The sequence below is a fragment of the Bactrocera latifrons genome, unplaced genomic scaffold (assembly GCF_001853355.1).
Source record: "Bactrocera latifrons isolate USDA-ARS-PBARC rearing strain unplaced genomic scaffold, ASM185335v1 scaffold_66, whole genome shotgun sequence".
NCBI classification, from domain to species: Eukaryota; Metazoa; Arthropoda; class Insecta; order Diptera; family Tephritidae; genus Bactrocera; species Bactrocera latifrons.
Window position 1 is genome coordinate 1,439,973 of NW_017537334.1, and position 26,022 is coordinate 1,465,994.

The following is a 26,022-nucleotide window of genomic DNA, read 5'->3' on the forward strand; positions in this document are numbered from 1 at the left end:
ATAATATAGACGGACCAAACTTTAATAAAACAATATCTGATATAAATTATTAACAAAATTAATTTAAAAAACTTTGAAAAATTAAATTTGAAAAAAAGAGATATAGATAGGCAAAACCTATAGATATATAGCTATATCTGATGTTAATTAACACTTATTTGAAAGTTGTGTTACATATCAAAAAACAAATTAAAAATTAAAAATAAATTTAAAATAATTAACTGAAATTAATAATAATTTTTAATAATTAAATGAAATTACGAAAGCTAATTAAATGTGTTTGTAAATGTCAAAATGGAAATGCTGCGCGTGGAAAATTACAACCAGAACATACATATGAATTTTAGTGTATACATGTATGTATGTATGTATGTAACATGTTAAAATGAAATAAGTAATTATTTCGTAAAATACAGCTAAACTACAAAAAATAAGCAGCAAACTTTCATGTAAAACTATTTTTTGTTGATTTCGCTCAYTTCTTTTACTGCCTCGTTTTATATATATGTACATACATATCTAGTACATATGTGTTAAGCAATTTATGGATCGGACATGCATTTTTTGTATGCCGGCGTTCTYCGCCAGTGGCAYTTGGAGATGATGCCTTCGGGTGTGCGRTAGTGTGAGGGAATGCAGGCGCTATAATCGGTCTCGCATTTKGCGAAGGGCGACCATTTGCACGAGGTGGCCGATTGGTGTTCACTTAAGCARCTTTGGCCGAAACAGGGTTGCACCTGAAAAAAGAAGAAAATTGTAATTACTATATTTTTCCGCTTGAGGSATGAACGATRGATTTTTAAGAAAATAGTATCAMTTAAAAATTGCTAAAACTAAACTGCCAATATTCCTTTGGGTCCAAACACTTTGTCGATACTTCAGTGCTTTATCGTTTCTTCACGATCAGCATCTCAACTAAMMTATTTTTTCTTTCGTACATTTCCTTCCATGCAARTTTTTTTGAAGCAAACTGTAGACCTATGCATATATTTTYCAATACTCACCGAGCATTTACAACCCTTGCGATATGCGCCGGCAAATCCACGCCTCTCAACCACCGACATTTTCAGATACTCCTTGACATAGCTGCAACTGTTCAAATACGGACCCCGGCCGGCAATCACATAGAGCTTGCCTATGTCCAGGTTTATGCCACACATGGCATCCGAGTTTGGTGTTACTATTCGACCGTGCTTGAGCAGCTTGTGACCGGCTTCGTTCATCTGCGTACACAATTTACAATTTATTCCTTGSTAATTGCGGTCTACTCAATTTCTAAGTGCTCACTCACCTTATATGACTTCTTRACTTCCACTTTGTATGCGACGTTGTCTTGCACTAAACGGAGGGACTTGCGCATTACGCGTATTATGACAACTGAAAAATTAAATAATCAAAATTGGAATTAAAAATAATTTGTAAAAGAAGGTTTGTAAGTTATGATAATRACATGGATATATTTAAAAATCTCTCTCATTACAAGTTAGCCCCCTAGCTCACAATATCACATCGTTTAATTCCCCTAAAGCAATGCATTTCATACAAAACTAGTTTTGAATCATTCTCATTTAAATCAAGAAAACATTTCTAACTGCTAAAAAAATACAAAAATATAATCGATTACCCTTTCGAATTTTTGTCGATTTTACTGATTACTTATCCTTTTAAATTAGCGATTGTAAGTACTCTTTTCTTCGAATATAAAAGAATAAGACAAATATTTCTTTATTTTTATCGATTACTATWTAAATTGATTTATCGAACTATTTATTTTTTTTAAATTTGCGAATCAAAACCTTTTTTACTTCGAATATTAAAGTTCTAGACATATATTGAATTATTCTTTTTTTCGGTATTTAACGATTAATATTTCAATTGATTTATGAATTGATAAGATTTTATTGATAGAAAATTATAAAAAGTAAAATTTCCGATTTTTCGCCTACACTTGTCGATTATTCTATTAATATAGCAGCTGTAAAGATTCTTTAGTTCGAATGATGAGAAAGATAAAAAATATTCCGCTTACTTTTATCGATATTAATCGATTATTGTTTAAATTGATTTCTGAATTGATAACATTTTATTCATAGAAAATTAAATAAATTAAACTTTTCCATTTTCCGACATTTATCGATTATTCGATTAAAATAGCAAATGTAAATATTCCTTAGTTCGAATCATTAGAAAAAGATATATAATATTCAATTACTTTTATTGACTATGAATATCCTCTGGAACGACAATTAAAAATTCAGTTTTTACGATTTGTTTTAGTTTAGTTATTTGACTCAATCTTGTTTACTTTTAGATAAAATAACGCTTACATTATCCATTTTTAGTCATGAACTTGTTTCTTGTACCTAATTGCATTCGATTTAAGCCTTTATTATTCAAGTCATTTGTAACTAGTTTCAAATGAGTTCTAACGAAGGCAATTTGATTCAAATATAGTATGTATTATTTATCAACTAGTTGGAGCTTTCATGTCAATTGTAACTAGTTTCAAATCAGTTCTAACGAATTTGGTTCCAATAAAGTTTCTATTATTTGTCAACTAGTTCGAACTTTCATGATGTTTGTAGAACTTATATCTAGTTTCGACCAAATTAAAAATGTAACTAGTTTGCAACCAGTTTTACGAATTGAATTAAAAGCTCATACTTTTCAATGCACATTTTGTAGTATGCTTTCACCGGACTTAACGTATTAATTTCCAATTTTCATAGCAGATCAAGTATACGCCATGTACACTTCCATKGCTTTTCCGTTTAAAATGAGAAATAAAATACACAAGACGCACAAAGCTAAGCTACAAATTTCCCCAGCGTAATTGAGAAAGCATAGAGAAATATTAATGTCTATTTAGTTGCATGKTCTCATTAAAATAAAATACTAAGAACTACACCGATAAAGATTAACTAGTCTCAGGAGTTTCGAAGAGCTCGGAAGTAACTGCAAGTACAAGAGAAACCAATAACTGTACAACAAACAGTGTCTATAGTAACGCAATTATCTTCAATACATATCTACGATACGCAGTGAKGTTTGTTGATTCCTTGTAAAAGCCGCCAACATAGACAGCGCTTCGAAGCTTCAACTTTTCTTGCGCATCCAAGTGCAGCTCATATAATTTTTCTTCAGAATCCTTTGCAAATGGTTATAAATGCTTAAGGAAATAGGGAAAATTATTTYCTGAAACGAATCTGCAGGCAAAATGTCTTAATGCTGCTAAGCATTTGCTCCTACCAGTATTTTTAATATACGAGGACTGCACGAGGAGTCGATGACTGTCTGAGTAAAATATATTTTAAGGTGTTTACAAATACACGACATGCCTAGAGTTTTCTTGTAAAGTTTTTGAAAACTASACAGTTCGGAAATTTTTTTCCAAGKTYTAGCAGTTASTTCATGTAGATCCTCTTTTCAAATTTTCTTAGGGTTCCTCAAAAAAACTTTGCGAAATCATTTCATACAATTTGGGGTTGATACGGATCTCCATTGAAGTGTGCTCTACTAATGAGTAACTCACTAGTAATTAATTCTAAAATTATTCAACTGAATATTCTAAAATTCACATGAACCCAATAAAGTTCGTTTTTATATCCTAGATACTCGTTTCTAGTTATTGTTAAAAAGCAMAAATATCGATTACTTTTATAGAGTTTATGCGATTACAATTTCATTTTCTTCTATATTTATCGATTAATTTACTAATTCCATTAAAGTATCGATTTTAAGTATTACTTCTTTCAAACATTAAAGAAGAAGGCAAATATCGCTTGATTTTTMTTGATACTTATCGATTACCATTTTTGATTTTTGGATTGTAAGCATTTTATTGGTAGAGAGATTAKCRAAAGCAAATAYATCGAYTTTTTATTGACATTTATCGATAATATTCGACAATTATCGATTATTATMTTAAGTTTCCAAAAAATATTCTTTGGATTAAGTATTAAGAAAAMGATAAATAAATATTTCAATTACTTTTATTAATGTTTATCGATTATATTTGTCATTTATCGATTATTCGATTAAATTTTTTAAAAAATATTCTTTGAATTGTAAGTCGAAGTCATACAAATATTTCGCTTACTTTTATCGATATTTTTCGATTACTACTTCAATTGATTTCTCGATTGTGAATTTTCTTGGATGTAAAATTAATAAAACAAAATTTTAATTAAGCTTTAGTGAGACTCTATTTAATTTTAATTCCAACATATCAAAAACCCTAGACATATCCAGTTGCGCTCGTACAAACAAAATATTCAGCTAGCTTGACACCTCTTCGCACTTAGAGCTCTATGCTTCCACAGCGACTATGATAAGATAATATAATTTGTTCGGGCACACTTTAATGTATTATTTCTGCGCAACGCAGCCAGAAGGAGCTTCCTTCCTATATTTACTAGACTCTACATTTTGCTACAGTAATATTTACACAGTGGCTTCCTGCCTAAAGGGGGTTACGTGTCATGTATCCTTCCGTGCTGTCCGTCACTCACAGTGGCTGAGTGTACACGCATACCAAGCCGATTCTCCTCTTCACTTACCATAATCAGCATTGCAGAAGTGTGTCTGCGGATGGCTGGGCATGCAACTGCACGCCTCCACCGGACTRCTGTARAGCGCCAACAGCGAGAGCAGCATCAGCGCCAATAATCCCAAATATTTTCCAACATCCATAGYTGASAGCTATTGATTTTGCGCTTGATTTGTATTTGCTTTATGTGCTTTGCCTTTTCTGGTGTCGCTATGCCTGCGAGCGGTGGACGGGTGGGCTACTTGATTGCCTTGAGTCGAGTGTGTAACTGTCACCGTGTAGTTTTGAAGCTTTCYCTGAAACGAAATAATAAACGAACAAATATAGTACGGCATTCTGTTGAGTGTGTTGTTGTAAAATATTTGCTAAGCTCTTTTAATTTACTTAATTCAAATTGCAATAAAAAGTTTGTGTGATTTGTAGTCCCATGTCAGCTGTCAGAAACATTTATTCTGGCAAAAAAAAATGTTTTTATAACTTAATAATCCGCTAAAACTTTTTTATTTCGAATTTCTTTGTTTATATTCCAACACTTATGTAACACTCTCAATCAGCTTGAGCATGTCAAATCAATTGTTTCATTTACATTTGCCAAGTTTGTCCTTATCACTTATGTAAATGTTTGCCACCTCCGCACAAAATTTCGAGTCAGTAGTCATTTATATATATAAATACATACATATTTATTTACTTATATATTTACTTATTGCTTTTAATGTCATCATGTCAAGCACAAACCGCAAAATATTACGGAACAACAACAAGTGATTTCTACAGTGCTTCGGGTGACACCTTCGCACAGAGCGAAATATTTGTGTTTCCRAAATTAGTTTATTTAGTCTTGAGCAAATACGTTTGAGCTTAACTAAATAAATATTAATAATATCTGTTRAAGCTAGTTTGTTCATGTAAAATTGATTACCAAGCTGATAAATTTTCCCAGAAATCGGCATATGTTTGAAAAGCARTAATATTAAGAAGCTATGCACAAGAAAAAGTGCAGTCAATATCTAAAAAATTCTAAATTTCAAAATGAAATTCAAAAGTAATTAATAAATTCAATCTAAATGATACTTAAAGGAAAAATTACTAAGACTTACTGAAAGAATTTAATCTAGAATCAAAAAGCTGTCGGATCTATAAGTCTTCCTGCAAATGGTGGCTCATATAACTAAAACAAGTCATATAACTAAATAGCTACTTTTGTGGAAAATATTGCAAATTTCAATGAGACTAGTTCGTAGTAGACCAAGCGATCGGTTACTTCCAAAGCAAATTTCTTTAAGTATAACATTCCTCAAAAAGTTCGATATTGTAGGAGGAGTTGTAATCTTTTGAAGCCGAAAGCTGAAACTRAATTCCTTCACGTTGAACATTTAATACTATAAAGCCAACCGATGTTGATCGAACCGACACCGAAATTATTTTCTAATATACTGAACTGGAGAACACCAAAAAATCACACGTAGCCAAATCTGGTGAATACGGTGGTTGCTCGATGGTATTCATTGCGTTTATGGTTTTCAATTCAGTCACAATCATSGCTYGATGCGATGTTACATAATCATTTTGTAAAATCCATTAATTGTTCTCACGCAAACGCCTCAAARCGAYGAAATAGAACTACTTTTTGACCGTCTGTCCTTTCGGAACAAATTCATGATGCACCAAACCACGAATGCCGAAAAACACAAAGAGCACATCCTTGACTTTTTTAATTTTCATCAGTTGAAGAAGTCGAAGGTCGCCCAGTACGAGGCATGGCTTCAACGATGTCTCTATTGTCTTTGAAACCTTTGTACCACTCCTGTTTTTGTGTTTTTGATAAATGTGAATCTCCGTAAGATTTTTCCAACATTTACAATCATTCCGCATACGAAATTTTGTAAAAAATGCAAATGTAATAAATATGAGCTCGATTCTTTTATCCATTGTAAAAATCGTAATGCCCAATTGAAGGGTACCGACTAAAGTAGCTGCTATGAACAAATTTGTTGACAGATCGCACTTGTATATATACTTTCTTGTCATTATGTATTCAAATATCTCCCAAAAGCGAGATTAGTGTCAAAAATTACAAGATCGGTGCTGTGCCTCCCTCACAGAAAAAAGTTTCCCATACAAAAACTTGACTTTGAGAAATCAGTTTGTAAGTCAGCTTTATGCAATATTTGTCCGAGTTAAATAATTTATATAGAGATTATTGCTCTATTGTGCAAAGTAAAATGTGAAAAATTACGTCAAAATATCATGTTAAATAAAAACGGTTTTCTATTCATAGACTCTAGTTTGTTTTATCAGTTTTTATAGTAGCTTTATGCTACAGTGGCCCGAAATCGCGAACTCCAACAAACAAACAAAAAAAAAAAAAATGTTTTGTAGAGAAAGGATGTGAGCAAAATTTCAGATCAACATATGAAAGTAAAAAATTTTAGCAATAAATCTTCAGCTATAAATACCTAGTTTATTTTCCTTTATACTAGAACTTCCTAGCTGTAAATGTTATTAAAATTGAGATAAAGCTTTTACATCTCTTAAAACTAATAGCAGCTTTCTTTAGACATGACTTAAGCCATCAATAATAGTGTTTTGATCGTTTTTCATTAAGAAATCCTTGAACTACTATATATACATATATCCTSAAATAAATCTGCACTTCTAAGCTGGTAATCAGCTCTTACTAAATTTAATCACATAAATTTAGTGTCGTTACAAATTACTACAATATTTTGAGCAATATGAAGTACAAATATAAATATGTATCCAAATAAGTTGTTGTCCTTGAGATGTTGGCTCTCCTGCTGTAAACACAATTTCTCATCAATCACTTGCCTTTATGTACTGTAAGTTGTGCGTAAGTCGAAATGAGTTTAAGCTCAGTTAGACTGTTCTGCTCGGGGACTATATAAAGTACTTAGGCACACATACATATACATAATTGCAATATGTACAAGTTTGTGAATTTAATATCTTTAATAATAACACAATAACAATACTGTGTTGATGTGGTGCGTTATATTGTATTTGCCAAGAGCTAAACGCTTTCAACTTTTGTTAACGGTAATAACAATTTAGCCATCACAAAATCTAGTTAATATGGTATTTCAGCAAACTTTTRGTATTAGTAAAAGAACTTTGCAAATTCTTATTAGTTTTCTTTTTGTTGTCTACAGATATTTGGTATGAGTCATGCACAGAGTTGTTTAAAATTGCCAGAAGGACCAGATCATCAACACGATGACAAGAATTTTCACGTGTTATTGCGAATATCATGCATAAACTTATTATCACTCAGTGAAAATAGAGCAACTCGTAAAATTCTTAAGTAATGCGTTCGATTCCGGTGCAATTTCGAATATCAGGATACTATGTGGATAGGACACTTATAGTTTTGGGAGCCGATCACACTAAGTTAAAGAATTATTTCAGATACGCTCCTATCCCCGAAACTATTTGTCAGATCATCATCTATTTTTCGGAAAATATTTCCAAATACAAGTAATACAAGTAAATTCAATATATGTACATACATATATCAGATTTAAAATTTTTSAAATTCATTAGTGGATATAATCCCAAATATGCAAGTATCACATTATCATCGAATGTATCTCACTSCTTCTCAATTCGTGTAATCATACTTAATAACCGCTCTGAGGAACATTCTAATCAAATTGGGCAATGAAAAGGAGGATAGTTGGGATTGTGATTGATTATTTTGGCGAATATGAGGGTGCAATTTAATATCTGTAGGCTCCGAATCAAATTTGATTTGACGGTATATTTTCAAATATTCAGACAAAAAAATTTTGCCAAAAACACTCATCATGTATGTATGTACAGGGTGGCRCAAAAGTCAGAAGATGATCAGAAGATGCTATAAATTTTGCAATTGACCTCTAATGTCMATTCTGTTTTGACATTTGGGTAGTAAACATATGCGAAATACGCGTAAATAAACAATGGTATGCTACACTGCGTGCCACAACCGATATGCTGAAGGATGCATTTCCCGTGCATCTAATCTCCCGTTTTGGCGATTTGCACTGGCCGGCAAGATCGGCAGATTTGACTGCTCCAGACGTCGTTTTGTGGGGCTTTTGGAAGTCGCGGGTTTATGTCAACAAGTCTCAGACTCTTGCAGCTCTTAAAGACAATATCCCTCAAGAATGTGAAGACCTATCGCCGGAAGTTCTGGCCAAAGTTATGGAAAATGCGATAAAAAGGGCTCAAATGACAATKAACTGTGGCGGCGGCCATTTACATGATATCATATTCTTGACTTGTTGTAAAAAAATGTAAAAGAGCAAACAAAAATCATCCACAAGCAKAATCAAAGTTTTTCCTTTTTTTAAAAAAAGTTTTTCATTTTCCAATAAACATCGGAAGGTAATTTTTGCGCCACCTGTTATATACTATAAGCAAAGCAAATGGGTCTGGCAGTGAACGAGGGCAAGACGAAATATCTCTTGTCATCAAAGAAACAGTCGTCGCACGCACTACTTGGCTCTCACGTCACTGTTGATAGTCGTAACTTTGAAGTCGTAGATAATTTCGTTTATCTTGGAACCAGCTTAAACGCCACCAACAATGTCAGACTGGAAATCCAACGCAGGATAACTCTTGTCAACAGGTGCTACTTCGGACTGAGTAGGCAATTGAGAAGCAAAGTCCTCTCTCGACAAACAAAAACCAAACTCTATAAGTCACTCATCATCCACGTCCTGCTATATGGTGCTGAGGCATGGTCTTTGACAACATATGATGAGTCGACGTCACGAGTTTCCGAGAAAAAGGTTCCGCGGAAGATTTATGGTCCTTTGCGCGTTGGCCACGGCGAATATCGCATYCGATGGAACGATGAGCTGTATGATATATATGACGACATTGACATAGTTCAGCGAATTAAAAGATAAGTAAAGAAGAAAAAGAAGTTATATACTATATATTATACTCTCTTTTTTTCTACAAAATTAAATTCATATCTTGCCACATGAAAAGTGCATTTCGGAAATATTTTAACAGTTAAACCTGGAATGTTATACTCGTAATCAAAATCTGGTTATAACCGCAAATKTAATTTAAATTTAATTATAGTGCATTTAGCTTCATACTATCGCAATTATCATAGTCGGTATTAACCATAAATGCCGTTATGTGGCCATAAAAAGTTATGCACTAACTGCTGTAAACATCTCTGCAGTTAAATAATAACCGTGTGGCAAATAAACGAGCATATAAATTGATATGCAGACACCCACACACAAGCAAATATATTATATATTTATTTTAACGGCTTGCTGCTTTGCTTGTGGCTACATAAACAGGCTCCAAAGCGTCAGATTCATAAAGAGATGTTATGTCTACTGACACTTCGACACCAGCGTTCATTTGCCGACTGCCAGATATTGTAGCACATATGTATGCATGTATTGACATATGTGCCTCATATTTACTTGCAAGATGTTGCCACTGKCTTTCGGCGCCTAATTGAGGCTGATGAAAGCTGTCTTTGGAAGTGTCTAAAGTGTTTTGCCTAAACTAATGAGCTGCCGCTGAAATAAATGGATACATTTTTCCAAAAACACGCGCACACACACACACGCTGATATGTATGCAACATATTTGTAGACATTTTTTCAAACGTGTGTCTTTGTCCTTTATGATTGCCTAATTGTTTAACGGTTTTCTGCATTTCAACATTAATGTGTGACTAAATTAATGAAAATGTTTTTGCTGCAATATAAATTTCGTTAGAAGCAAATATAATTGCCTGCAGATGAGTGAATGTCTGTCGTCAGATGTTTTCCGTAGAATTTTTTTTGAACCAGTAAACTCAATCACCAATAGATTGTGCCGTAATCTTCTCGTATATATTTTTTAATACTCTTGTAACCAGTTGCTATAGAGTATTATAGTTTTATTCACCTGACGGCTGTACGTATCACCCAAAAGTAATAGAGATAGATATAGATTTTATAAATGATTAGGGTGACGAGAAAAGTTGAAACCCCGTTGACTGTCTGTTTCTAACTTAAGTAAAAATTGAGATATCTTGATGAAGCTTGGTGTGCAGGTTCCTTAGTATAAAAAAAGTTTGAGGATGTAAATGGGCGTAATCGGACTACTGACACGCCCACAAATCGTTATAACCGAAAACATATAAAGTACTAAGCACCAAACTAAGATATAAAACTCATATTTGGCACAGAGGATCGCAGTAGCCAAGGTCACCTGTGGGAAAAGTTTGAGAAAGTGGACGTGGCTCCGCTCTCTAATAAGTTTAATGAATATATCTCCTAAACCACTAAGGCTCCTACAACCAAACTCGCTCAGCAGAAATATTTTAAGAACTACTACCTATAATGTGAAAATAGACCAAATCGGATGAAAACCCCTTCACTTCCCATATAACAATAMTGTTCAACATTACTAAAAGCACGATAAATCAATAACTAAATGCGGCAGAGAAGTAAAAATTTGTCGGCGAGATGGTRTGAAAAAGTTTTATGGGGACCGGAGCAGAACTTGGTCAATGGGCGTGASCACCCTTTTTGGTGAAATCCTATAGGAATCGACTGACCGATTTCGATCAAATTCGGTACGTGAAATCGGACAACAACCTCGCCTACTTCTCATATAGCACAATTTTAAATTCCACTTGATTCGTTCTAGATACCGAATATTTGTAGCCCAGTTCCTATAACTGACTTTTGATCGAAATGTTAGTCAATGGGAGATATACATAACTGAAATTCCCGTATAATGATTTATCTGTATATCAAAAATGGCTTCAATTAGGTCAATACTTCCCTGAGCCTCCATATACATAATATAAAGATTTTCTAACTACCAGGTGACTTTATGCTGGATATATCGTCCAATATTTGAGTTGTGTCAATTAAAATTACGGAGCGTGTTTTACTCATAACAACGTATCTTTGTGCCTAAAATATATAGATTTTAGCGAAAACTTGACTTACTCCCCATGTAAGTAATATCAGGATTTTCGCACATCCGACTGACTTTACTCTAGATGATTAGTTTTATGGTATGTAACATGCTAATAGTTTGTGGTATTGGGAAAAAATAGATAAAATTTGGTCGATATTTTTCMATATACTACATAAAATGGTTTTCGTTTTTATAACAAATCTTCTGTCTRTCAGTATAGGAGTTATATATTATATAGTATATGTATATAGAGAATGGCTTAGATTMCGATCCTCTTGATTTGACGTTTTCTACCATAAAGTATCCGTGGTTTTAATTCCTGCAAGTTGCGGAAGTATACAATATTCGGTTGCACCCGAACTTAACACATCCTTACTTGTTTTAACATATCYTGTCAAATATGTTTTCCATAGAAAAATTTTAATTTGATAYATCAATRCTATTGTGGTTCGATATSGGCAGTTATGACAAATAAGCAGTTTATTGTGGCGAAAAGAAGCTTTAAAAAATTTTTGATCGATGTACAGAGAACTTAGCGACGTGTTCGCCTACATACACACAGACGAAAAAGTGTGAAAAGTTTCCTGTTCAGCACTGCAAAAACGTTTCATGGATCAAAAAAGTTTGCTCTTCACGTTCAGATTCGATACTTTGAATTGCTTAAACGCTTTGACGTTAATAAAATACTCGAAAACAACATAAGATCTCAGCAATACAAATATAGTATACAAATAGTCATTTTTTTTTTTTTTTTTTTGAGATTTTACATCATGGCGCACAGTTTTTTCCAGAAATACTAAAAATGTCCAACTTTCCAAAAATAAACTAAAATAAAACATTAGCTAAGGAGAAATCATCAACAAAGTCACGATCGCCATTCGATCACTGAGCACATTTCCAGCGGCTATCAATCGMTCAATAAGCAAACTCAAAGCAGAACTATAAATTGCACATAAATAAACAATCGTCTGAATTAACAATCAGCGACTAACTTACAATGCTGTGATTACTACGCGATTAGTGAATTGATTGCGGTGCATTATTTAGCAAATAAAGCCGTAAAGCATAATGAAAGAGCCGATGAAAGGCGCACAAGGTGACTGCGAATGTGCAATGTGAGAATTTCCAAGTGCATAACTGCAAATGTAAATATACATACGTAGATGATATAAATTTATTTATGTACTCGTATGTATGTAGCCAAGTGTGCTGCGTCTAATGTATATACACTAAACATTATTGATCGTGTTGATCTGGTCGCTGATCTCTAACCCGCAATCAGCGCTATTTAGCTGCGCCTTTGTGTGTGGCGAATGCAAAATAACGCAAAACTATATATAAATAAAACGAAAAWTTWTTAAAAATATAATACCCTGCACATGTGCATTTTTTATAGCGTAGAAAATGTTAAAAATATATTTATATTGATTTTAGTCGGTCGGCTATATGCTATAGTGGTCCGATCTAACCCTGTCTCTTATACACATCTAGATGTGTATAAGAGACAGATGCTATAGTGGTCCGATCTAACCAATATTTTCGGATATTGTAGCAATGCCTAATATAATTAACTGTGTCAAATTTTGTGATGATACATTGTCAAGTAATACATTTTTCTGTACAAGCACTTGAGTATGGTTAGTCACTTTGTATGACAGCCATATGCTATAATGGTCCGATCCAAAAAATTTGCTGAAATGAAATGAAAAAAGTTTTCCATACAAGGACTTGAGTTGATCAATTAGTTTTTATGGCAACCATATACTGTAGTGGTGCTATCTTAACAATTTCTTCGGAGTTGTCTTGGGTTATAATCTATGYCAAATTTCGTGAAGATATCTCGTTCTGACAAATGAGCTGCTACTTGGTGACCAAGGACGTGTGCAAATTTTCGATATCCCTACAACTGAGAGACTAGTGCGCGTTTATTTCGACGGACAGACGCACATAGCTAAATCATTTATATTATATCGGGTCTTCGACGTTTCGTTTAGCGCATTACAAACATCGTGGCAAACTTAATATACTCCASACAGGGTATAACTAGCAAAAATCTCCTAGTTAGTCTAAGTGAAAAATKKTTATTATTTTTTTCGTGCTCATAATTTCCAGTGAACTGCCAAGTTGATAATTGCTTGCTGTTTTGTAAAACTAATTGGTTTTGTTGTAATTAATTTTAGTGTGAGTTGTTAATTGCAGTATTTTGCACTCATGCAAATAAATATTTTCAACACGCTATTGCATTAGTAATTTATATCTCTTTTATGCCGCGCTGTGCTATGCATATCGCATAGTTTTAATAGCGCTACTAATGAGCTGTAAGTGCTTTGGCTAATAAATTGCATTTTACTTATGCGAGAATTATTGCTGGCAAATGCGAAAAGTGCACTTTGTCATAAGTAAGTAGCCATAATGTTTCGAAAGGCAATTTATTTCGGATCGAACKTACAGATTACACTAATTCATAATCTCACCTTAAAAAAAATATTACACTCGCTTTACAGGTATTTGTGACCGGCCGCCTACTTGTGCACCTACATCACGAGCTGTCAGGCATGACACGAAATGTCAACAATGTCATTTGGTTAACAGTTGCATGTTCATGCTTGAACGCCCGAACAATTCCCAGTCACGTCTAACCATTCCCAACGCTTGCGCCGCCGCGTGTCTGCAACCAAATAGCAGGCATATTACAAATACAAAATATGCTGCAGCATCTTCGCGGTGTTCTCGTGTCAGCGATTTGTTTAATGAAGCATTTAYTGTGAGGCAAMMAMAAAAAAAAAAATTATAAAAATAGRAATAATATTTTTTTAACGCCAAAGCAAACAGCGCAACACCTCCATTCAATGTATCATGACYGCTGCGAGCGCTTTACCAAGCGCAATAAATAAAATAAATATTTAATATTAACTTAGGCGCGATTTTCATCCGTTGTCTTATGAGAAACTACAAAAAATATGCTGTCATGCCGCGGCGATTTAAAATATTAAAATGCTATATTTAAACAAACACACGTCCGCACACACACATATACAAACGCACAGCCATACACACTCTCCTGCCCACTTCAGCGACAATGTTTTGCTGCTTATTTGTGTTGCTCGCTTGTTTACTTGACTTTTGCATGTAAATATATCTAACTTATTGACGCTTTTGTGTGTTTGCTTTGCTTATTGTTTATTGTTGTTTTTTTAATTGCTATTTTTTGCGCTGCCAATAAGGCCTTTCGCAGAACCCACTTCGTTGAGGTGAGTGGGTGTGCGGCAGATTATGCGCYAGCATTCGTTCGTCATTACTCGTCACTCATCGCCCTGGCAGTCGTCATTTTGATTAGTCGTCGSTGCTTTGAGTGACTGCGCTGCGCTGCTTTGTTCAATGATCGGAAATTAATACGATTATGCTCATTGGTAATTAAATATTAAATGATTTGCATTTGTTGAAATTGCTTCTGCGAAAATTTATGCAACGATAAAATTTAGTTAGGAACCTTTGGGGCAGGACTGACTACTAAATAGTGAAATTACATGYAAATACATGTATAACTTTATAATAATAGAGCTGCAATGTTAATATAACGAAATKGAAGGCAAAATATTTCGATAATAAAAAAATATTTTCATTTAATTTGCAGCTTTTGGATATTGAGATGCGAAACATGTGTTTAATTCTGAGTGTTACRTACTACTTAAAGTACGTACGGGCACAACGATTGTGAAATTTCGATTTATTTTTCATATTTCGATGGTATATACTTTTACCAATAAAGTACTAAAATTTTAAATGAATATTCCAAAAATTTTTAGAGTGAAAACCTTCAAAAGTACAGCCCTTAAGTTTATTTAGCTCGATCAGCCTTTCCMTTTAAACGGTTTTCATACACTGAACTTTTGGAGCTTATAATGAAGCTTTTAAAACCCAGAAGAAAACGTCAGACTTCTTATAAAATGTATATATAAATGATCAATATGGCGACGGACCGCCTGTCTGTATTTACGCTAACTAATCTCTCCGCTTTGGTGATATCGGTCTGAAATTTTGATGCTTTTCGTACCAAGAAGGTGTTCAGAACTGTCAATATCTCTATATTATATACTTGTAGCTGCCACACGTTCAATCAACTTCTAAAGCAAGAAGAGAATCTGGTTTATTGCTAAAGACTAATAACTTCACATAACTCCAAAAGAGTTCTCTAATGTTGTTAAATCACAATTTCTTGGATGCCAATAAATGGCACAATTTCTTGAAATAATCGAAACTTSAAACTCTTCTTGCAATAATTCGGTTGTTGCAAGTGCTGTCTGGCGCATAGTCCCGTTGTGTTGGAACCAGTTTTTGWCAAGATCTACTTCTTCCAATTTCGGTAATAAAAAGTTGGTTATCAACGAACTATACCGCTCTCTATTTATAGTAACAGTGTCACGAACTTCATTTCATAAGAAGTACGGACGGATGTGTGTTCGGGAATAATTTATGGATTTTCTACGCACCAGTATCGACAGTTGTGTTTATTTGGTGCAAAACACATGTGAAAGTAAGCCTCATCGGAGAAGATGATTTGTTTAAAAAAAATTCGTTCTCGTTTTCAAGTCAGCAAATTCACGAAGTTTGTGGTGGTCCAAWAGCTTCAGTTCTTCTTTTCAAGTGAGAATAATTGAGTACGGATGCAAGCTCAAATCCTTTCTCAAAATCAGGTTGTGGTTTGAGATATTCCCAATACTTAAGAACGTCTTGGAATCGAGGAATTGCTGTCTTGGGCAACACATAGCGATATTTTCATTACTTSGAGCAGTTCTTTGTCTTATTGGCACTTGAACGATATGTAAAGAAGATATGAGCTCGAAATTTTCAACTATTTAATGAAGTTCAGGCATATATCAGTTACAAAGTCTTATACATCGTAGCCATCCAACAGCTATTTCGTTCCGAGAGAACCGAGAGCATTTAATCTATGAATGTCAATAGAAAGGTAGCTGATTGGCTGAAGAAAAATTTAAAGGTGTGGTGCAGGCCTTTTCCATAAATACTAGAATGTTCTTCTTTCCGTGTGTATTTTCTACAGGAAATGCAAATTCGTCCACCGAGTTGGCATAAGTCTTGTATGACCTCCGTCACCGCATCACCGAATATRTTTCTTGAATAATATATATTTCTCAAAGTTTTAAGAGTACCTAAAAACCATGATTATATTTTAAGACCACAAATATTCACAATTATGAATTTCAAATAATAAAACAAATATATTTTTGAAATCCATCACAACTCATTTATATGTTATTAGTTGAGTGCAATGCTAAAAATAATTGAAAAATTCTCAASCATACATTTTCCACAGAAATCAAAGAATAAAAGCTGGAATTTTCTAATAACATCTCAATAAACCTCGTTCCATTAAATCCGTACCCATTCCTGTTGAATTTTATAAGCAATTAAATTATTTATTGCGATCATAAAATAGACCGAAAGTAGCACAATCTGTGGAGATGCACACAGTAAACTGCAGAAAACTAAGCAATTCTAAACTCAAATCTACATTAAGCATTCATATAGAATTTATTTTCTCACAAAGTGCACACATTTATAGCAACTTATTACCGACGAGCTGCAGAAGCCATTAGTTCTTCTAATGCCACAAATTATCGGCCCGTTCGAGGCTGTTCTGTTGTTATTGGCAGTGAGTGGGAAAAAGCAACTTTGTTGCCGCGAATAGTTAGTGCTCTGYTTATGATCAAGCGTGGCAAAATTGATTTTTAAGCAAACAAAAATATAAAAGCAACAATAACACAGTAAGAGAACCCAGAACGGACAAACTCATAACATCCCTGTAGGAAAATATTCAAAGGAAGAAAAAATATTAATTGTTCATATCAAAATTGTAAAGGATAGCTCACAGGTTACTTCAAATTTAAAGAGAATGTAAAATGAGTGCTGATTAGTCATTGAATAAGTTTTTTCTGAATAAAAAATATTTTCCATCTAGCCTAAAAACACATGCTTTATAAGCCGAGACATAAGTGTGGTGGTTTACGGTGACTAAAAAGAATTTAATCTATGGGATCTCTGATAAGTCTAACCAATTATGTTGGAAACAGTGAATACTCGAAGCAGTCCCTTTTCAACCTGAAACTCATTCATTGATTGTTTCTTAGACTTTGCAAAAACAAGGTCTTCAAGTGAGTAAAAATAATTGCTTTCCTAGGATTAATGGTAGCGGCTACGCTGGCTACTGAAAGTACTCGACGCTGTATCCGCTGGGGGAAGCAGAGGAAGATGAAGACCTCCACTCCGTTGGAGGTACCAGGTGGAGAAGGACCTGGCTTCGCTTGGAATCTCCAATTCGCGCCACTTTGCGAAAAGAAGAAACGACTGGCGYCCTTTTGGATATGATTCCAACTTATAGAGGTGACGAAACTTCTTCTACATTGTACCTAAGCGAAATTGCGTCTTTGCTCTTTTTAAGGCGAKCGTTTGTTCATCGAAGTCTTAGTTTTACAACTCAGAAATTGAAAATTTTTAATTAAGAAATGTYAGTGGCTCATCATCTCGTTTTCCACGTAATCAAATAATTACACTACTAGCATTTTCAAGTCTTCAAAATTACAGTTACTCTTCAAGATACCGACAAAATGTGCCATAAGTAACGACCAGTGCCCTGTCGCTCTTTAACAACTGGAAAATGTGTAATTTCTAATGTAGATATATTCACAAATAAGCCCTTTATTTAAGTTCATGAATATTACAAATAATTTGTTGAATAAAAAGGCCGTTTTCTTACTTCCCGCTCCCTGACAAYCGCAACCACTTCTCGTGTTGCTTTTTGTAATTTGTTTATGGCCCCGAACATTTGCGGATGAACGCGTTCAGCACTTCATTTTATAAGCCAACACCGTTGAGTGAATAACATCACATCACARTACTTAATGAGCTACTAAAATTAGCTAAGCACCTTGGCGGCTAAGAGCGAAATGGCTTTGAGATGTTTCAGCATCGAACTGTGGGGTGTGCGGCTGCAAAATTCGTTTTTGATTATGTTGTCGGTACTTGTGTTGTTTTTTTTTTTTTGATATTTTTTTTTTAATGTAATTTATTGACGCACTCATTCACTTTTGTTTTCTTTCTCATCTCATAATCTCTTCTTAAATTGCTTTCGAATTCGTTTATATGGAAGCATGTCAWGTCTTCTTTATTATGACTTTGACAGCTCCAAAAAGGACTTGTAAGTGGCATGAATCGTAAAATTTTGTTAATCAAATTGTTTCATTAATTATGGCGGCTTCATTGTTGCATAAATGTGTRCAAGTATCTGGCTGTTATTGGAAAAAAGTATATGTATTATTGCGTAAATGAAATTGATTTGGGCAAACTTGAAATTTGTTATGATTAAAGAAGTTTGCAAGTCATTTTGGGGAGCCGAAATATAATTGAGATTAACTTCTGGGAAAATTTATTTATTGTGCAWTAATATTGCATTGTATGGTACTTCTGTCTTTCGATTTCTTGAGTGCTGTTTGTAGTATTTGTTTAAGAACAATGTTTCTGATAAAACGAGTGAGAGTTAATTAGGAATTAAGATTCGCATAAAATTAATAAATGCACCATAGTAAAATAATCGATCTTAATTACAAGAAGTTAGCCGTTTAATCGATTTTCGACTGCTTATATTTATAACGGAAAAAGTAYATCAAACATTTGTGTTTGATTGTTACAACCGAGTTTACAACAGCGCGCCAGTTGTTATTCTTTTTCGCTGTTTGGTGCCAWTTGGAGATTCCAAGGGTAGCTAGGATCGGCTCCACTGCGTCTTTCCAACGGAGGGGAGGTCTTTCTCATCTTGAGCTTTTCATCCATTCGGACGAAATAACCTAGCCAGCATGTCCGCTGTCTCTTAATTTCGCTCATCGTTCCATCGACTTTACATCTTAATTGCCTTCTTAGTCCGGTTTTCAAGAGTTATTCCGAGTTTGACTTTGAGGCTGACGTTGATGTTGATGTTAGTGTAAGTACTGGTTTCAAGATAGATGAAATTATCTGCAACTTCGAAGTTAGAGCTAACTGCTTCCCGTGGTACCAGATTTAAGTCACCGTTCAGACCTTCTAGCTTTTGCTGAGCACCTATCAAACTCAATAACTGGTGACATTTGTCGCTGGAACTTCAAATGTCTTTTCATTGGTATTACAGTTTAAGCTGAGTATTATGTCACTATTTTTGACAAGGCTATGCTGAAATTTCMGCGCAAGTCAAATAATCTTTATACATATAAATCTTCTGAGCGTGTGTTTGTAATTGAACTGCTCCTAAACGGCTSKACCGATTTTGATRAAATTTTTTTTGTGTGTTCAAGAAGATTCGAGAATGGTTTAGGTTCACAATTTGATCCAYTGAAATATGTTTTTTGAAACTAATTTTTCATTTGTAATTAATTGGTAATTTTGGAATGTTTTACATTGCACCCGATAGACTGCGCYAYCATCGCAGTATCCAATATTTTAAGGTTTGAATATTGGATACTCTGTTGACCAATAGCAAGTTTTCATAATGTGGACAGGGTTGTTCGTTCTTAAGTAACAAATTCAGTACATATATGGGTAGCCATTACATTTTTTTCATACCTGCTAACTAGAGAACAAGAATGCATAACAAGCGCTAAGGCTTTGCGGATACTTTGTTTGATTATGGGCGAAGGACGAAAATGCATTCATAATAAAGCMAACGCGATATCTGGAATAAAAATATAGCGGTATAACTGAAGTTGATAAAAAAGTCTATTATTATTTGAGATGTACAGCAATCTTTTCGAAGCATTCACAGAGTAGTGCAATATTTAAACGGTAACGATGAATTATAGTATATATATTTYAAACTGATCTTTCCTAAAAAATAATAAAATTGCTAAATRTTGGGAATAGTGAAATAGAACTGCAACCAAATGCACAGTGYAATGAATTRAAACYGGCTCARTAATCATTGGAGGAATAGTATACCACGGGCATYCCAAAAGACTGATGCCGTAACCTTGCCAGCCGATTTTTTGTCTTGCCACGCAAGAGAACCGTTTCATAAWATGCAGTCCACGAGGCTGACTGTCGACTCGASTCGATTGATTTCACTGGTGCACAGCCCAAATTCAATTTTCTCCCCAAAAACAATGCTTTCTTAACGCACGCAATGCTTTTTGATTAATTTTTTTGTAAACTAGTACAAGTTGCTTCACCAAAAATGCGATATCTCCTTAACTAATAGTTATAATCATATATGTAGATGATATTAGTAGATGATATTAGTTTTACTACTTATGTATCAGCCACAGTAAAACGTGGACGGGTCCTCTAGTAGCCATAGTAAATATGTATTGGAATTTAGTCACCTCTTACGCAGGCATRCAATCAGACATTTCATATTAATTGCCCGGGAGCTTTCTTTCTATATAATTTAGAATTTATACTCGGAACTCACGTCCAATCCTGTGAACCTTTAGAAAAGCACATCCTTAGCGATCAAAGAGTTAAGTAGAAAAGTTAATAAAGTTTTTGGGTTATGGTTTTTTCAGACGCGACATTTTTAAAGGTAAAAACAAAAACGAAAGGTGTAATTCTTTCACAATAACTAAAATATGTTAAACAAAATTGCTGCCAATTGTACTCAAAACAAAAGTTATTAATTCATTTTCATAACCTGAAAATATATATCTTTCCTTATTACAGCTAACTTTACAAAAGCCCATTAAAACTGTCTGCTCTATACGTACGATGAAAGCTCATAGTCCGCAGTTTTACGAAAATTTCAGGAAAACTTTTTAACAATAGCGCTACCTTATTGTTCGTCTACTTCTTTTCAATTTTTTTTTGTTTTTATTCGCTTTTCTTGTATTATGCAACCAAAGCCGTCTAAACTTCGTTTGTAATTAAGCGGCGACGAACGAAATGTGAAAGATAGGCAAAGACAGCCGACGAATGCCTCTGCAACTCACGTAAACCCGCACTTAAACTATTACGCCAACAAWAACCAAGCGCTATCAACAGTTACCGAACTCTTATCCATCCGTTTCAGCGCATTTTCGCGTCAAGCGACCATGCACTTCCGGCATTTCACCGTTGGCTATGATTAAGTGTGCRTGTTTTTGCTGCGCAACCAAATATTATTGCTTTTTTGTACACTTTTGCTGTTGGTAGTTTGACCAAGTTTGCAGAATTTCGGAGCCGACCTTAGTCCAGTGGTTGGATGAACACTTTTTTAATTAAAGCCACCACCACTTTGTTTGCTTATATTTGTTGCTTTTGTACGAGTGGAAGCTGCGGGCAGCCRGATGCTAGTTCTAGCTGTGTGCGGTTACCGTGGTGTGGTAGGTGTGGGTGATAAGTGTTACAGGGTGGTTTTGGGTATATATAGGTATTTTAGGTATGTACTTTATACATACTATTTGTATGAGATCTCAAATGGAATTACATTAAGGATTGATGCGAGTCACGTCATTTTATTATATGTATGTAATGACGCATATTTTATGCTTCAGTATAACTGACTTATTCTATAATGGTCATTGGATTTTAGTCTCATTTCCAGCGATATTTTGTCTAATGGTAGGCTCAGGTATATCATAGCTTCTTACTTTACCAGGTATTCATATAATTGCATTTTTTTTTTCATCTGTTTCTCTTATGATGTTCGAAATCTGGAGATGAACTCAATTTCCTTATATTTGACCCTTTTAGTTTATATACCTTACTTTACAATGCCGGTTATGTTGTATTGTTGTCGACTAAGGGTCTTACTAAAAGCGAATCAATAATTKAATTGGATTTTAGGTCCCTGTTCTGCTCGCCTCCAGTTTGAGAGAATTCCTTATATTTATGTTTTGGATTCTGATAGCTAAAACTGTTTCGAAAATCTACAAAAAATTACACCATTTATGGTCTACCATGTATATACCAGACGAAATTTCAATAGACATCGGATRAAGGAAAGATGCTCAGCCTTCTTCCTGAGTAATCTGTACACATMGAACAGTTCGGATTAGTGTTATGATGGAATGTGTTCAGGTAACTTCTAAAGTAACCATGTTCACTTAGTTTTTGGAACAGTTGAAAATTCCGGTTTCCATGTAGTCTGTCTACTCTCGAATGAATATCCGACATCAGTCTGCCATTACCTTTGCGAGTAAAAATCTTTGTCTGGAACACACGCAACTTTTATTTGTCACCATTCTTGAAAAAGCGTTGAGTGTATTCACTTTACCAGAAGTGGATTCTAGTTATTCTATAAATTTGAGTCTTGAGTGTAATGTTACTCCCTGATACTTTAATTTTGGCTGAAAATGAATCTCATCCTCCCCTATGTTGAGAGATATACTTTAATCCACTTTTCTGAAACAAATAAGTCTTGTGCCAAGCTCAAAAGCGTTGTGCTAAACTCATTGAACAGAATYATGGGTGTCTTCTTAGCACTCCAATATGCAATAGGTTCCATMGCAAGACGCCTAAAACTGAGCCCTGTGGTACTCCACTCGAAAGGGAATGGCTCACAATAATTTTTATAAGGTATTGATACGATATTGAGCCTTGATTATGTCTGTCCATTTTGCCAAGCTACAGACAAATATGTATATATTTTAATCTCGCAAGTGTCGACATTGTTTCATGCCTCTATGGTGGAGCTCTTTATCATAATGCCGTATTGTCTTCTTGATAATCCACCGGCTTTCTGGCTTGCTAAGTCCAGCGGTCGTAATATGCTTTCGCACACTTTGCCAACAGTGTCAAACACGCCTCACCTTATCTAAACTCACATTGTTTAGCTCAAAACTCAAAAGCTACAACCGAGTTGCGGTCAACAGTGAATTGATAGATGGCTGATCCAATAAAGGCAAAAGGAAAATCCTTCAAATATTGAAAGTTCGCACAGAAAATTTCAGTAACGGAACTCCAAAGATTTCTTTGGCATTTCCGAAGTCTTAAAGTGGTGGCAAACTGAGAACACAACAACAACAACAGCARAAACACACTAAGCGCACAGAAGACAGCCGGAATGAGTAACTAAARGGGATGTTTAATTGAAAATTAAAGTGCAGTTGTAGTTAGCAGCAAGGTGCACTACCGTTTAAGTGTTTCTKGCTGCAACAACAAATGCAGGGAATTGAAATAAGATGTGTTGAACTTTAAGTGARGGAATTCATATGTACGAGCACATAGCACGGCCTGCTAGCCAGTGCGTTCGATTGACATACCGACCTAGTGCGCACTGTTTTAAAATTAATATGCATTTTTTTCGATACGYCAAAAAGGTGCACATTTGTTTTGACTCGCCCAGCTAATAGTTAGAACATAACTCAGCACCAGTTTCATACACAAGCAGCAGGGTCTGTGCTAGACATCACATGCATGTCGAGTGAGCCCAATAGATATGCATTCATCAATCGATCGTAGCAAGTCAATTAGTTTAATTGAAACGGAATAAATCAACAGTACAAAATAGATATGTGCGTGTACACGTCCACATTCGATTGCTTTATTGATGCACTCGCCTTTATGTTTCCATGTATGTACATATACGTATGTATATGGACAGRCCCCTGTACATGGAGGCGTATGCACGCCTTCGTAGCACACTCACACAAAAGCCAGCTGCAATTTACTGTACACAATTTCTATAAATTTAGAATTTTTCAATTACTGTGAAAAAAGTGAGTTTTCCTCCATCTCYTGTCGCTTGGAGAAATATGAATTAAAATGTGGTAATTTTTACATGGAAAACACACTTGAAAATTCAGAATTCAGTGAAACTGCCAATAAACAATCGCAATCGCTCGTACAACACATTTGGTTAAATGCATTCACCGTTACTTGGCACACAAAATAGAAAATMATGGAATATATTCAAAACACTCGCTACACGATTTAGAAATAATGAAGCAAATGTAGAGCAAGTTATCAAAACGGTGGTTTCAGTGACTAAAATTTCAAAACTAATAAAAATATTGTTTCGAAGTAAACACATATGTATATTGATTTGTGATTGAGCTGCTCACCAAGTCACAACGCTGTCTTACTTAATGAGAAAGTAACAATGAAATTAGCTAGTTACTTGTTCGATTCACCATGCTTCAAAAGTAGCCAGATTCTCCCACGGAAGCACCTGATTAAGTATTACTTTGTGCGACTGATAAACCATTTACGGACGGGCACTTAATCTGTGTTATATGACTCAGTTTYGTTATTTTTGAGGCTGYCGCTTCGTTGACAGCTTTCCAGTTCTTAGTAGACTATCACATGATTGTCATCAAATTTTTTACCGTAAAACTACCACTCAGTGTAGATTGAAGTTTTTCCCTTGTACTTAAAAAGCGTGGGCAATAAAAGAATACATGTCTTCAAAGCACTCTGAATATGTCGGACAATTCGGACTAATGTCGTGATGGAATCTGTACACGTAGTTTCAAAAGCATCCATGACCAATGTAATGGTGGTGATCCAAGCCCACGTATCGTCTGTCATATCTAAGAATGGATTTATTGTATCGGTCTGTGAGTCCACCGTACTTTGAGTGAGATTTGCTACCGCTGCTGCCATATTGTTAAGCTTTTGACTCCCTCTTTCATCTTTCTCTTTCTTAAGTTGAATACCCGCTAGTATTCTTCAAAAGTAGGCAAACAATGGTTACCTGGATACGTGAGGAACTAACCGTGTCATGAAAGCCCTGGTTTTATTTTGATTTTGTTATTCAAGTTAAACAATGTATGTATATATAWTTTAATGTTGAAAAGTTAGTCGCATGAAATAAATGTGCAGGAATGTCAAAACCATGRCATATACGACGTTTAGTTCAAAAACGATGATTTTAACAGTAAGAGTGTGAACTACTGGACAGATCACTAAAAGACACAACGCAACAATGGTCTTGTCGTAATATTGTTTCAACTTGAAAGTTGGCTTGAGCTCATCAATTAAAAGTTTCGATTGGTAGCCCTTTTGTTGAAACACGTAACCGTCGAGATATTTTTCTTRTAATTTGGCATGCGCCAACATCTACTGATTTCGATATAAAACGATTATGTAATTTTTGTTTTCGAAAAATGTATCTCAATGATTTTCTTGAAACAAATGCCGATCTAAGGTGTAAGTTTTTGATGTTTCATGAATCTGAAATAGTATTTTATTTCCCTAAATGCTGCCCTATAATATTAAACATGAACGACCATTTTCAAAACATTACCATTTCGGTAGTTTGGTTAGGTTAAAAAAAAGGGGTTATAAATGTAGTGTATTGATGTTCCTCAAACGTGTCTGATGAACTCAAATTCATTAAAGTACTCTTTATTTACAGCTTCACCGAAAAAATGTCGCGCAGGGCTCACTATGTCTCGTTTAGAGAACCTGTACGCTCTACTCTGCTCAGATTAATGCTCACACAAAAAAGTTTTCTCTAATCTAACATTAATTTGATAGACTTTCCTGTACTTCCTTTTCTGGAATGAAGCTTTCTCTTAGTGCTAGGTGCGATTAATCTTGAGGTTGAGTACCACAAT

At 34.6% G+C, this 26,022-nt stretch overlaps 2 protein-coding genes across 2 annotated transcripts in view; one reads left to right on the forward strand and one right to left on the reverse strand.

The window, feature by feature from the left end:
* The window catches only part of LOC108975523 (synapsin-like), a 127,057-nt gene that overhangs the window by 43,424 nt on the left and 57,611 nt on the right, over nt 1–26,022 (forward strand). The window lies entirely within an intron of this gene.
* LOC108975525 (tissue inhibitor of metalloproteases) overlaps nt 270–26,022 on the reverse strand; it is a 54,496-nt gene continuing 28,743 nt past the window's right edge. The window contains exons 3-6 of the mRNA XM_018944064.1: nt 4,560–4,845; nt 1,292–1,377; nt 1,005–1,223; nt 270–737 (exon numbers count right to left, since the gene is read on the reverse strand). Coding sequence (XP_018799609.1) covers nt 543–737; nt 1,005–1,223; nt 1,292–1,377; nt 4,560–4,692 — 633 coding nt within the window. The 5' untranslated portion in view covers nt 4,693–4,845 and the 3' untranslated portion in view covers nt 270–542. The remainder of the gene's footprint in view (nt 738–1,004; nt 1,224–1,291; nt 1,378–4,559; nt 4,846–26,022) is intronic.